The sequence below is a fragment of the Motacilla alba genome, chromosome 2, assembly GCF_015832195.1.
Source record: "Motacilla alba alba isolate MOTALB_02 chromosome 2, Motacilla_alba_V1.0_pri, whole genome shotgun sequence".
NCBI lineage: Eukaryota > Metazoa > Chordata > Aves > Passeriformes > Motacillidae > Motacilla > Motacilla alba.
The window spans coordinates 39,267,076-39,279,737 of NC_052017.1; the positions used below are offsets into that span (position 1 = coordinate 39,267,076).

General features: G+C 36.3%; 1 protein-coding gene across 21 annotated transcripts in view; it reads right to left on the bottom strand.

Annotated features, from left to right (window-relative positions):
* Positions 1-12,662, bottom strand: part of SLC4A7 (solute carrier family 4 member 7) — a 93,597-nt gene that overhangs the window by 40,996 nt on the left and 39,939 nt on the right. For 20 of the 21 annotated variants that reach the window (XM_038160948.1, XM_038160931.1, XM_038160913.1 and 17 more), the window contains 3 exons: positions 5,448-5,591; positions 3,133-3,268; positions 1,960-2,120 (listed from right to left, as the gene is read on the bottom strand). In XM_038160948.1, coding sequence (XP_038016876.1) covers positions 1,960-2,120; positions 3,133-3,268; positions 5,448-5,591 — 441 coding nt within the window. The other variant, XM_038160966.1, reaches the window with a different exon arrangement.

Sequence of the window (12,662 nt, forward strand, 5' to 3'; positions counted from 1 at the left end):
AATGTAAGGTACTAAGTACCTTATAATTTGAGCCATTTACTTCAACTTTCAATGGAAACTCACTTTAAAAAAAAAGTATTTATTGTATTCAACAAACCTACACTAGGAGTGAGTACACAAAGACAAACACAATGGAAAGCAGACTTATGACAGCCTTAATCTGGTGCTCCCTACTTTTAAAAGTATATTCAACTACATAAAAGTGAAAGTTGCTATAGAATGAGATGAATTACACAACTCCTGTCATCTTCAGATGCTCTACTGAGACTCTTTACTCAACTTCATGTAATTCACATGCTTTTGAAGAGGAAGTATGAAACAAAATCTAGGTTTATAATCTAAAACTAACTACTCATCTGTCAAACAACATCAAGTTTCAAAAGGGCATCTCACCACTATGCTCACACCAGGAAAGAAAGCCTACATATCAGAGAAAATATCTACTGTGTTTTTTAGAGGTCCATTTTTTAAAATAACAAAAAATATAAAACAACCTCATAAAAGACCTCAATCTGCACAAAGCAACACAAACCTATGTGACAAACTTTTAAATATATTTTCCCAGTTTTAACTAATGTATCGAGACTTAACTGCATTGTTAAACTGAAATTGCATAGAACTTCTCACACTGAAAAATGAAACTTCTCACAATGAAAAATGTTAGGGCTCGGGGTAGGGCTCTGTCCTGACTAACGGAACAACATGCAGTAAAGCGTCTGTCACTACAGTGCAGCTTCCTTCTGAGATCACTGATAACACACAGCCACTTGTTACAGGTTCTCAAAAGGAAACCTGCCACCCTCTCTCTCCTGTTATGAGTAACAAACAGTATTACCTACTGAGTATTGCTGGCTCCTGGAAACAAGACAGCACACTTGTATATCAAGCACTGCTAAGCCACATGCTTCACAATGGCACCTAAAATTAACTTGAAACAAATTCACACAATCTTTTACCACATCCTAGCTGCAACTCAAGTGCCTGCTACCCAGAGTGCTGGTTACATAGAATTAAGCAACTACTTTCCTTATGTATTAAGATTACCACTAAATTCAATTACTAACAATAAAATTATAAATCAAAACATTACATTTACAAATGTATTGAACACTCTTGCTCAGTAAGTCAGAAAAATAGGAAGGGAATACCAATTTCCTGAGCAAATGTCAAGGATTTCAAAACAAGAAAACATTTCAAGTGCTGCTTAAATTTTTAAGGCCAAAACACCTAGTCCTTCACACATATGTTGGTCAACCCTAAGTCTAATATGATTCCTGAGAAGGCTTTCCACTGTGTGGTACCTGTAGCATGAGATACCAGGAAAATTATGTAGAACTAATTCTAAATTCATTTAGGAGCAAGCAGACATATATAATGTATATGTGCATGTATCTGTATCTGTATATATATATATATATATATGTGAAAGTCTTCAAAGCTGCCTGTATTGTATCCAAAATGACCATGTGATTAGTGAGGACACTCAACACAGTAGGTCAAACAACATGTACAGCATTTATTTCTGCTCACCTCTTATAAAGGTGAAAAAACTACCAGATGTGCAACAACCAACTGCACTAATGGCATCAAGTTAAAATCAGCCAAAATATGATTAATAATTATGGTATTAAAGTGCACAAATAACTCCTAAAATGTTCTGGCAGATATTTACAATTCATCTGTAGAAACAAAGACAGAGAACACATTAAGGGATTAGAACATAAAGGCAAGTTCTGGGCCTCATCCAAAAGTACATACTAAGGAGCTCCTACTCATCCACTTTTGTAAGTGACATTTACAGGACCAGCTCCTCTCAACCAGACCAAGAGAAGTGCAGCAAGCATGCACATACCTGTTTCTTCAACACAGTATTTTCAAGAACATAGACATCACCAAAACCACCTCAAGTTATAGATCAAAATTTAGGAATAAAGTATTTTTAAAAATTTTTGCTGCAACCTGCTATCTCATCAAGTGTGTTTGCTCTCATGTCCAACATGACCGTCCCATTAAGAATACAGCTCCGCAGTTCAAAGAGACTGTGCAGAGACAGAGTCGCTACATAAGGCTTGCTCCATCGGTCACCGCCGTCTTCAACATCCTCTTCAAACTTCAGCCACCTGAAATGCATTCACATGTACACATTTATATTTCTTCTAGAAAGAAAATATGGCAAGCAATCCCACTCTTCCATGTGGCTTAGGCATGACATAGAAAAGAAAATCCCATGAAATCACACCAGCTTTCATTTTCTCAGGCAGCCCAACCGATTAACATTTTTATCAGGCCTTAATAACCACTCTCAATTGTTTTGGTTTTTACGCATTTTGTTTCTTTGGGCTTGACCAATACTTGTCTATTCACATGTTCTTGTGAAGAATATGCCTGTCTGCCTTATTACCTGATTTCCATCTTGATTTCATTAGTAGTTTAGGATTAGAAAGCTGTCTGAAACATACCATACAGCATGTTCAAGTCTCCTAAGGCTGCTAAGTAAGACATTTAAGAACGAGACATTATTAACACATGAAACTATAAACTGATCAGGATTCTCTCTCACAGGCATTATGCAAATTGAATTTCTACAAAAGTTAACAGCAACAATGTAGCTGGAAGTGCTGAATGCAGAAGAATTCATCACAATGCATAGGTAGAAGGAAGCAACTAAACTAGTAAGGGTCAAAACCCATAATGGCAACCTGTAATGTTCAGCCACGCAATTTGCCAAAAACTAATCAAATACTACCCAAGGAAAAAAATTTTCTTTATGTTTGAGGAAAAAAATTGTACTAATATATTGGCAATAATATACCAAAGAGATTTCTGAGATTGCAAATACCACACTCCATGGACGAACACCCATATTTATAACCTGGCATAGTCCTACCTTTCAAAATGATTGGTATGATCAGTTTTAGGGAAGAGAACACAGCACCAGAAATACTGAGGGTCTCTTGCAAACAATATTGATTCTTTCAGAGTTCGACAAGAAGAACTAAAGTTTTGGGTTGCTATGCATGAATTGAGTAAACAGCTCCTACAGATAGTAACGAACGATTCTAAGCCAAACCTGGTTTGCAATTCTTTTGAAATAAAATTACTGTATCTTGAAACAATCTACTCCAAACATACCTAGCAGTTTCTCTCCATTCATATTCTTCTCCATCTCTGAAGCAAAGTTCATCCATTTCAGTGAAGAGATCATGAGGAATGTGTTCATCATCATCTTCAGTACCCAAGATAAACTGTACTCGTTGGGATGGTGTGTCTTGAAGAAAAGGAGAAACTAAGTAATTAGAAGAATTCATACTTCTATGACGTAAGAAACATTACATAACAGCAAAATCTCCTGCCCTCAGCTAGAAATATGCAGGACAACATCCTCTTTAAGAGGGAAGAGGAACAAAAGAAACATATACACGTCTTTAAAAGAAGGCTCCCAGAAAACTTTGCACTGTTTATGTTTATGAAAATTAATCAATTGTTTCTGGCTCTTCCATAGATTGCCAATATTAAAATTAGCATCCCCAGCAAATTTGGTTAAAAAAAATGGAAATTAATATACCAAAACACTAGAAACCTTGTTTTCATTTTGAGAACAAAGTAATTAATACCATCATGACACAAAAGACTGAAGAAGAAAAAGTCAAAATAAAACAGGCTGATGGAAACAAACAGCCTTACCTACACGTCAGCTGCCCAAGCAATACTTCAAGACGGTCATCAGTGAGTAGCCAGGCACTGACTGTTAGAGCAGCAGAGTTTTCTGTGGTCTGTTGCTATTTATGTAGGATAAAATTTTTCATTGCATAGCTGGAGCAGTATGTATAAATTAGCATAGGAAAGTAGAAAACTATGTAGCTGAAGTGTCCAGAAAATAATTTAACGTCTCATAATATAATGCCTAGGGGAACAGGCTCAATGACTAGCTAGAAAACTAAACTATCCTTATTGATCACATAAGTACTAAATTTCAATTAATATGAACAAAACTTTAAAAAAAATCAATTAAACCACATGATTTTAGAGATACTTCTAATATTTATACAAACATTTTGTTCCAACTCAAGTGAATTTTCATATTACAAGGGTTCAAAAAAAATGTACTAATTGCAATGTTATCTCAAGGAATGCCAAAAATAGAAAATCCAGGTAAATCTCAATTTTGATTTTTTTTTTAAATTTTCTCAAATTTAAAAAATCTTAACTTTGTTCACTGAAACATCACTCTTACAGCTGTTCTATATGAATATACAACTGTACACTTCTACCGTAGAAGGAAGATGGCCTTTTAGATTTAAACATTAAGATCTGAATTACTAACAAAGTTCATTCCACACTTAGTTTCACTTTAGCATTTTTTGTTCTGGTATATACCACCACCTAGTAGCATCATTCTGAAATGTGCTCTTGAATGCAAACAACATTCATTATTAGTTAAGGTCTATAGAAGATTGTTTCCATCCCAAAACCAAGACACCCCATAATCCTGCCAAACCCTGTGCATGTAGTATACAGAAGCAACCGGAATAGAGAAGTGAATTCCTGTCAACTTAATATCCCTTGTTTCTTCAAAAACTGTACAGCAAGACTCTACAAATACGATGTCCATTGTAATAATTTGTATTTGGGAGGGGAGGCCTTGAAGATGGTTGAAACCAAGAACTGTAGGAGAATGGTAAAGATTTGTCAGAGCCTTTCCATTGGAAAACTCCTTTGTTTCAGGTACTGGCCCCATGTAGAACATGGTGCTAGTCATTGAAAGGTAATAGTGAATAGCAAGGTGTCCACACTTAAATTCAAGCATTGCACCATAATCTGCTCGTTCATGGCAGTTTAGGAATTAAAGTGTACTTAAGATCTTGAAGAAAAACTGCTAAGCATACTGCCAAATATTTTCATTTCAGAGAATGATATGACAAAATTGTTCTCTCTGGAGGATAATAGGCAGGGGGGACAGTTCGTGATCCAAACCAAAAACTTATGAGGCAGTGCAATTCCTTTACTAACAGACAGCAAGAAGGCTGAAGTAAATATTTAAATAAAATAAGATCATTGATCGAATTACCATGGCAAATGCTGCTTTTCACAGCTACATGCTTAGTTTCAAAAATCAGAGGAAGAAGCATACACGATTTCACAATCTGAAAAAAGGTGTCTAATTTAAATAACACAGATTTTCATGCTACAGGAGAGCATTACAAAGCTCTAGTCTAACCTATTCAGTGCAGGCTGCTGAACATTCATGCAGACAGCTGGAGGAAGTCCAACAGCTTCTGATTTAGATAAAACACAACCACAAAATCCTTCCCTGATTGTACACAAAAAGACATTAATTACAGTGAGAATAAAAGAAATAGCACAAAACAAACAACATTTAAGCATAGAGTAGCTACTACAAGTTTATTTTCTAGAGACATGAAGAACATGCACAACAAACTTCTTACCATATGATGGAGATTCTCGGCCATCCTCTCTATCATTATCTTTTTCTTTTTTTCTTCTGTGGTGCCTGTGCCCACGATGCCTATGCCTTCGACGGCCTGGCTTGCCAAGTGGGACGTGAACTCCGATATACACAGCTCTGTGGCCTTTTCGAGAAAGTTTGAAAGGACACAAGTAAACAAAAAATTACCTACTACCCAAATTTAGTATCTAAAGACAAGGAGTTTAAGAAATAGCAATCCAGAAGTACTTGACAAAAATTACCTTTAGTGAACTAACATGATCATTTCCTTTCTGTCCTTCCACGGTGTCAAAGAACTAATGCTAGACTCATTTCTCTGATAAATTTGGTCATATTCTTCTTCAGTTTAAGAATTCAGTTGTGAAAGAAATAATACAGAAGTACAAGCTTGACCTATAAACTGAAAGAAGCTGCTTTATAAACATGAGGCCAAAGCAGAGAAATTACATTTTAGTACACTTTTTTTGCAGGGATTCATATCAGGATAGTTGTAAGAATGGTGAAATAATCTCCTGGTTCAGCTTATTAATTTCATTAAGAAATTATCCTTCATTTAGAGTCTTCAAGTAGTTCTCTGTCCTTGAAAGAACTGCCAGTATTTTCTCAAGTAGCACATAATACCTCAAGGTGAAACTGATGTTCAATTACACCTTAGTATCAGGAACATAAAAGGAACTCCTATTCTGAAATGTATGTCAACACTTCAAATAACTTCCAGAGATGTTGGGGTGGGTTTTCTCCCTATTCTAGAATGTTTCAAGAAATTTAGGAGCACATCCTCAAATTAATGAATACTGCTCTTTAAGAGATGTACTTTCAACATCTTGCTTTTCCTTTGACCTTTGACATCAAGATAATACTAGCATCAACATCTTAGCAAAAGATATCAACAACTGACTGTTATGAACTTATTACTACCATGTCTCCTGTAAGGCAGATAACATATACAATAGGCTTTTCATTGCTATTTAAACAAACAATCGCAGGAAGAGACAAATTAACTGTAACACTAATACTCTGTTTCATGGTGTTGAAGAGTAATTACAGAAGACTGACATTAACCAAAGGAAAAGGAAGTGGTCTTCCAACTCTCAGACAGATGCTAATTCAGCAAATTTACATTATGAAGGCAAGCCCTAGAAATTGTGACTACACGTACACGCATATATATGTATGTGCCTAGCATACATAAAGATGTTTAAGATTCCTGGTGATTACAGAGCTTTAAAGAAACAAAAAGTGGTGAGATGTCAAACTTATTTCCCAAAAATGAATCCCTAAGCCGAAAAAGATACTACTTTATATAAGTTTTGTGTATTTTTACAGTGCTACATGACTAAAAATACAAGCAAAAACCATTATTCACATGAGTAAGTTCAACATTTAATTAATTGGTCAAAGATTCCTATTCACATAACAGGATCCAATTCTTGACACACTTCCAACACTAGTTTAATTAGAGCTGGCTGACTGGCACTATGACCAAATCTGAAATTAAGCACATTAAAAGCTATTTGTTTCCATGTAAGAGTGGAAAATAGATTAATTTCTCAAAGCTCTCATCAGTCCTATTTATAGAGAGAGAGACTTGTCTTTTGTGAGTTTCTTCCAACAATACCCAGCCCCTGCCTGGCAGCCTGACCTCTGCCCTCCATGACTGCTATGCACAATGCAATTCCCAGAGAAATTAATGCCAATGTGACGCCTATAAATCACTGCACTTGGTACATACACATGTAATATGATCGGGGGGCATCATTAACAATGGTCATATTGCTGACACCATCATGATACAATAATCTTATGCATAGGAAAAGCAAAAGTATGAGGTTCAAAAATAACTGCATTACTCACCACATTCCACTCAAAGCTGCAACTGAGTGAGCCACCACTCACTGCAAGTGCTGTTACTATGCCCGTTAGGGTTTCTGTTTTATTTTATATATTCAATTAGCAGGTATCAAACTACAGTTTATATATACACTCCAACAGTTCTATTCGTTGCCAAAGTGTTGGATTTTTTTGCAGGAACTATTTCTTCCTAAGAGAAACTCAAGCACACTTCTAGTAATAGAGCATTTTATATAACTGCTTGTTTTAATATTGTTAATAAGACAGTTTAAAGCACATGTTTTGATCAATGCACTAAAGAAAAAAAAACACAAAAAAACCCCCCAAAAAAACAAAAAAACCAAACCAACAACTAAAACACAAAAAACCTTGAAGGAGTCTGAAACTGTTCAGGATTTTACTCCCTGAGAAGATAAGGACTTCCACATTTTGGTCTTTCACTGTTCCCACAAATAAGAGACAAAAATCCCTCACAGATTTTCCAAGGATCTCCATCTTAAACAACATACCTTGCTATTGCAAAAACTGGCATTTGTAATAGTGTGACTATTTCCATAGTCAAAGACCATGCTGCTGCATGGAGGAGAGGCGGAACTATGTCTAAGTCTATCTCCTTTTGCCTAATTGCACTGAGACAGAACTTTTTTTTTTCCAGTAGACAAGTTTGGAGGAGAGCAGATATGCTGCAAAGACACAGCTAAAAGCTATGGAAAACTGAGCTGAAATAAGCAACAAACAGAAGGTGTTTTTAAACAACCTGGGTCCACAGCAAATGGCTTTTACTATCACAGAGACCACAGAATCGTGTCCAGGTGCCTCACAGCTGCCTCAAGCAGGCACTGCCAAGTTAGTAACCCGGATGGCCAGTCCACAGCCTACAACATTTGATATTATTGCTCCACTCCAAAACGAAGACTTAAAAGAAGCACCTTCCTGCCACCTGAACAAATGAGGGTTCCACAGAGACAGGGAACAGTCTAGCCATGGGTTACTATCCTGCCCTTCAGCCCACGCTGCCCAGAAGTGCCTACTGTGAGACTATTTCCTCACGTAGAGACGCTCTTGCAGGCAAATGTAAACCAAGAATACCTTCCCCAAAGCACTTCCCTATATGCAATGTTTTCAGACATCTGCAATGGTATTTTGGGACATGAAATGCCAAAGAGCAAATTATTTTCAGCATTTATAAAGTAAAATGGATCACAATCCAATGTAATTCCATCAGAATAACTTTAAGAAAAAAACTGATGTTGACAAGAAGCCTCTGAAATATTTTTTGGAGCAAGCAGTGAGGGTGGCAGTACAATAGATTAACCAAGAAAAATTTACCTACAGCAAACAGAAGCTGATGAGTGCACCTGACTGTTCCTTAGGAAAAGGGACCTTCATTCTGCTATCACAGTCATAAATAAAGACATTTCAGCTACTGTCTAGAAAATCTGAAACTACTGCTGTTGAGTATACTGTCATAACTACCCAAAAACAGGTTACAGACATATTCAACTCCAGAACTGGGACAAAACCACATAATAAAAATTGGACAAGCTCAACTTTGGTTCTAACTCAACAAAGCAAAGCATTGAGAAGCCTTCTAAAAATAAGATAGCTGCACTAAGTAAGTCTATGTTTCCTTAAGTTTCATTATTCAGATAGGAGTAATAATGTTTGCAGATAGATAGAAAAAGATTTACTTATAAATATAATTTACAAGGAAAAGCAAACTGAAACAAAACCATGGCCATTTTTTCCCTTCATTCCCAGAGAACTGGATGAAATGAGTTATTTTTCAGATTTCGCATTTTTCAGAAAATTTTGGTTTGGCTGAAAAATCAAACCTAAAAAAATATAAAAAACCAGACCTCCAAGAAAGGCAATTAATATAAAATTAATATATCATCACTGAAAGCAATGGAAAGAAATTTAACTCTAAAAAGGTTGAGATTCAAGTTTCTAGCATGGCGGTGTTATTTTTACAAGGGACACAAGCTTTACTTGAATATTGTGTTTAAAAGTTCAAAAGGTATATCATGTGACTTTCAAAGCTTTATTCACGTAAATGTCTGTAGCACAGTACCACTTTCAAACAAAGCTTCTTACAGAATTACTATAAACCAATAATCAATAGAATTAGTAGACTGCCCAATACTAAATTTAGTAATACAGAGCTCAAGAGATGATTGCCCATTTTAATCCAACATGACTTTATCCAAGCTTAGCTGTTCAAATCCACTGAGAGTATTTACTACTTAAGGCCTTTATCAATATGAAACAAACTTAAGAGTTAGGATCTTGAAACGTGTCTCCATCACATGTTTGATCTGCAATCACATGGTTGGTCTCACTCCAAAAGTCACTTTGGATAAAGTCCTATAACATTTACAGAAAAGAAAATACTCTACATTTCCTGATTTCTCCCCAGAGCTTCCCATGAAAATGGCAATAGAAGATTTCTGAAGCCTGAGAGAGATCAACAAAAATGCCTTGATATCACTAGGCCTTCTCTTCTCACTCAGTATCTTCTCTTTTCTTTGGCTAGGTGCCTTTATAGCTTCACAGAAAGAAGGACATTGTTATCCATCTTAACAAGGAAAAGGAAAGGAAACCAAGTTTGTATCTATGTGGATTCTCAAACCCTGTTACTTAGAAATCTGAACTAAGAGCAATCATATATTAGTGATGGATGTAAGGACCATCTGGAGGTGAGCTACCTAGTCCAACCTTGCTCAAAGTACAGCCAACTTCAAAGCTGAAGCCATGGTTTTGATCAGTTTAGTTAGGATGACAGCCATCCTTTTAGTAATGTTAAGGATATATGTTCTACAGCCTACCTAGGCAACCTATACAAACCTGACCTGAAAAACATTACCAACACATTACCTGAAAAAAGAAAAATCCTGATATCCCACTATCACTTCCAATATAGCATCTTTTGTGTGATCCCCCTCACCCTTTCACATTGTACCATTGTGACCCCATCTTCCCAACTGAAGACTAAAACTTTGTGACAAGAATTACTGTTTTTTCTTAAAATCTTCAAATAATAATCTGAAGATGGATAGATTATGACATTATTTGATTAAAAAAGGCTTCTGTATAAAATAAATTATCTCATTCTAGCATGGAGCATTCTCATATAGAAAAACTGGAGTATCTGCAAGAGAGACCCTAATCCATTCCTTAAGATCGTAACACGGGGAAGAAATCCAGCTGTTTGATCTCACATCTCCAAATGCATTACCCTAGTAGGAAAGATCTGGAACGCAGCATCTCATTCCTTGGTATTAATTTCCCTTACATCACAGAGAGTACTTGTATGCACAAAAATAAGCTCAACACAATCTACAAGCACAACTTCTTGTGACCTTTTCTGTCACAAGACTGCTCTGAAGGTAAAAGCACAAAAAATGGGGAAAAGGAGGGGGATGGAAGAAGTAAGAGTGAGAACAAAAGTGTCTTTTCTTGCCCTTAAAAATTTCAGAGCTGATAGGACTTCTCCAAATATTCTTGGTTTTGGTAAAACCTAAGGAACAAGAACAATGCCTCTACACACACACACACACTCTCTTATTTATTTATAATGAAAAATCACTCAAGTCAATAACTCACAAAAAATACTTCTGCTATGCTAATTTTCTAATTAGAAATAATGCCCTATTTCTGAAGGATGCAATTAAATGCACAAATTAGTACTGACAGTGAAATTCCTCGCATAAGAAAGAAACTAAATATTTCAGAACAAACAGCATTTTTCACTTATTTTATAAACTTCTCATGCACATTCTTAGCTGACTACTAAGAAGTCCTTTAATTACCAAGGGTTCTTCTTGTTAAAGGAGCTATTTTTAAAAAGCTATCTCTTGTTCTCAGAATTAAACATTTGAGATAAAATTTTCTAACCGAACCCGAAGAAAGAAGTAAAGAAAATTCTTTCATGGGATAGCTGCATGCCATGACTGCAACACAAAAGTTCTCCACAGTACAGCATATTTTAGAATCCAGTACACAACCTGGGCTGGGCTCTGAAATCTCCTGCTGCTCCTAGCAATTTGGTCTCTCTGAGAATACACTCTTTATACTTGAACTGATAAAATTGAGAAGCCCAATCCCAAACCATAGTCAGCACAGCACAGGGTAAAGCGCTCAGGAAGAGTGTTTTCTCACTATGTGATCAAGACTGCCGTATTATGCTGACAAAACCAGTAAATGTCAGATTTCTCATTACACACAGAAGTGATTTTTTTCCGATTGCCACTACAAACTCATTTGGTTTGAAGTCAGAAAAAATCACTGAATACTTCTATTAGACAAAATCAACAATATTCAGGAAGGCATTATCAGCAACTATATTAGATATGCATGTAGAAACAGTAATAGGAAAAGCTTAGTGCTGGGTGGCAGTGCCACACAGGGATTCTGGCACAGACCTACACCTGCGGCTCACTGCCAGCACCCATCTCCCTTGCCAGGGAAAGGAGCCAGCCCTGGGTACTGATGGTAGGGAGGACAAGCCGTCCCTGCACTGCACAGCCAAGACAGACCAGAGCTGGGCCCCACGCTTTATCTGAGCTGAGGATCCTTTCTGCAGCCTGTCTCTGCAGGAGAGCTCAGGAAAAAGGATACACATACAAGGTAATTTCAAAGAGTTGCTTCTGTTGGAGGAGAGAAAACCTAGAAATAAGCAATTCAAGTGGAAGTCTCATTAACATTAAAGACTAACCCTTTGTCCACTAAACACAACATAAAACCACAGAATGGTTTGGGTTGCAATGGATCTTAAAGATCATCAGTACCCATCCCCCTGGTAAACAAAAAGGCTTCCACATTCTAACACTATTCTTGTAAAGTATTTAATAAGAAACCTCAAAAATGAAAATTTTCTGACTTCACCAATGACAAATACACTGTCATAACAAATTTGATCTCCCTTTTGTACAAGTGCTTAAATAGATTGGTTTGCCAAATGCATCTACTGGTATTTACAGAAGGAATCTTGCTTCACAGAAGGGTTACTCATTCCTGGGAAAAACTCAAACTCTCATCTTCTTTTATTTATTTTGTAAATTAAAAAAAAAGGTAAATTTAAAAGCTTAAACTGCTATGAAACACTAACTTTCAGTGAACTGCAAGTAGAGATATCATCCATTCAAAAACAGTTTTAATATCCAACAAGGCAAAAGTTTAGTCAATTTTTGGAACAACTGGTTTTTAAGGGATTGAAAAAAGGTGAAGGTACGAAGAAGTCATCAAGAAGTAATAGGTTTCAGAATCAAGTAGTCTCTTCTGTCTCATCTCAAAAATTTTACATTTGAGTGATCTGGGACTATTGAGTTTACTGCAACTTTAA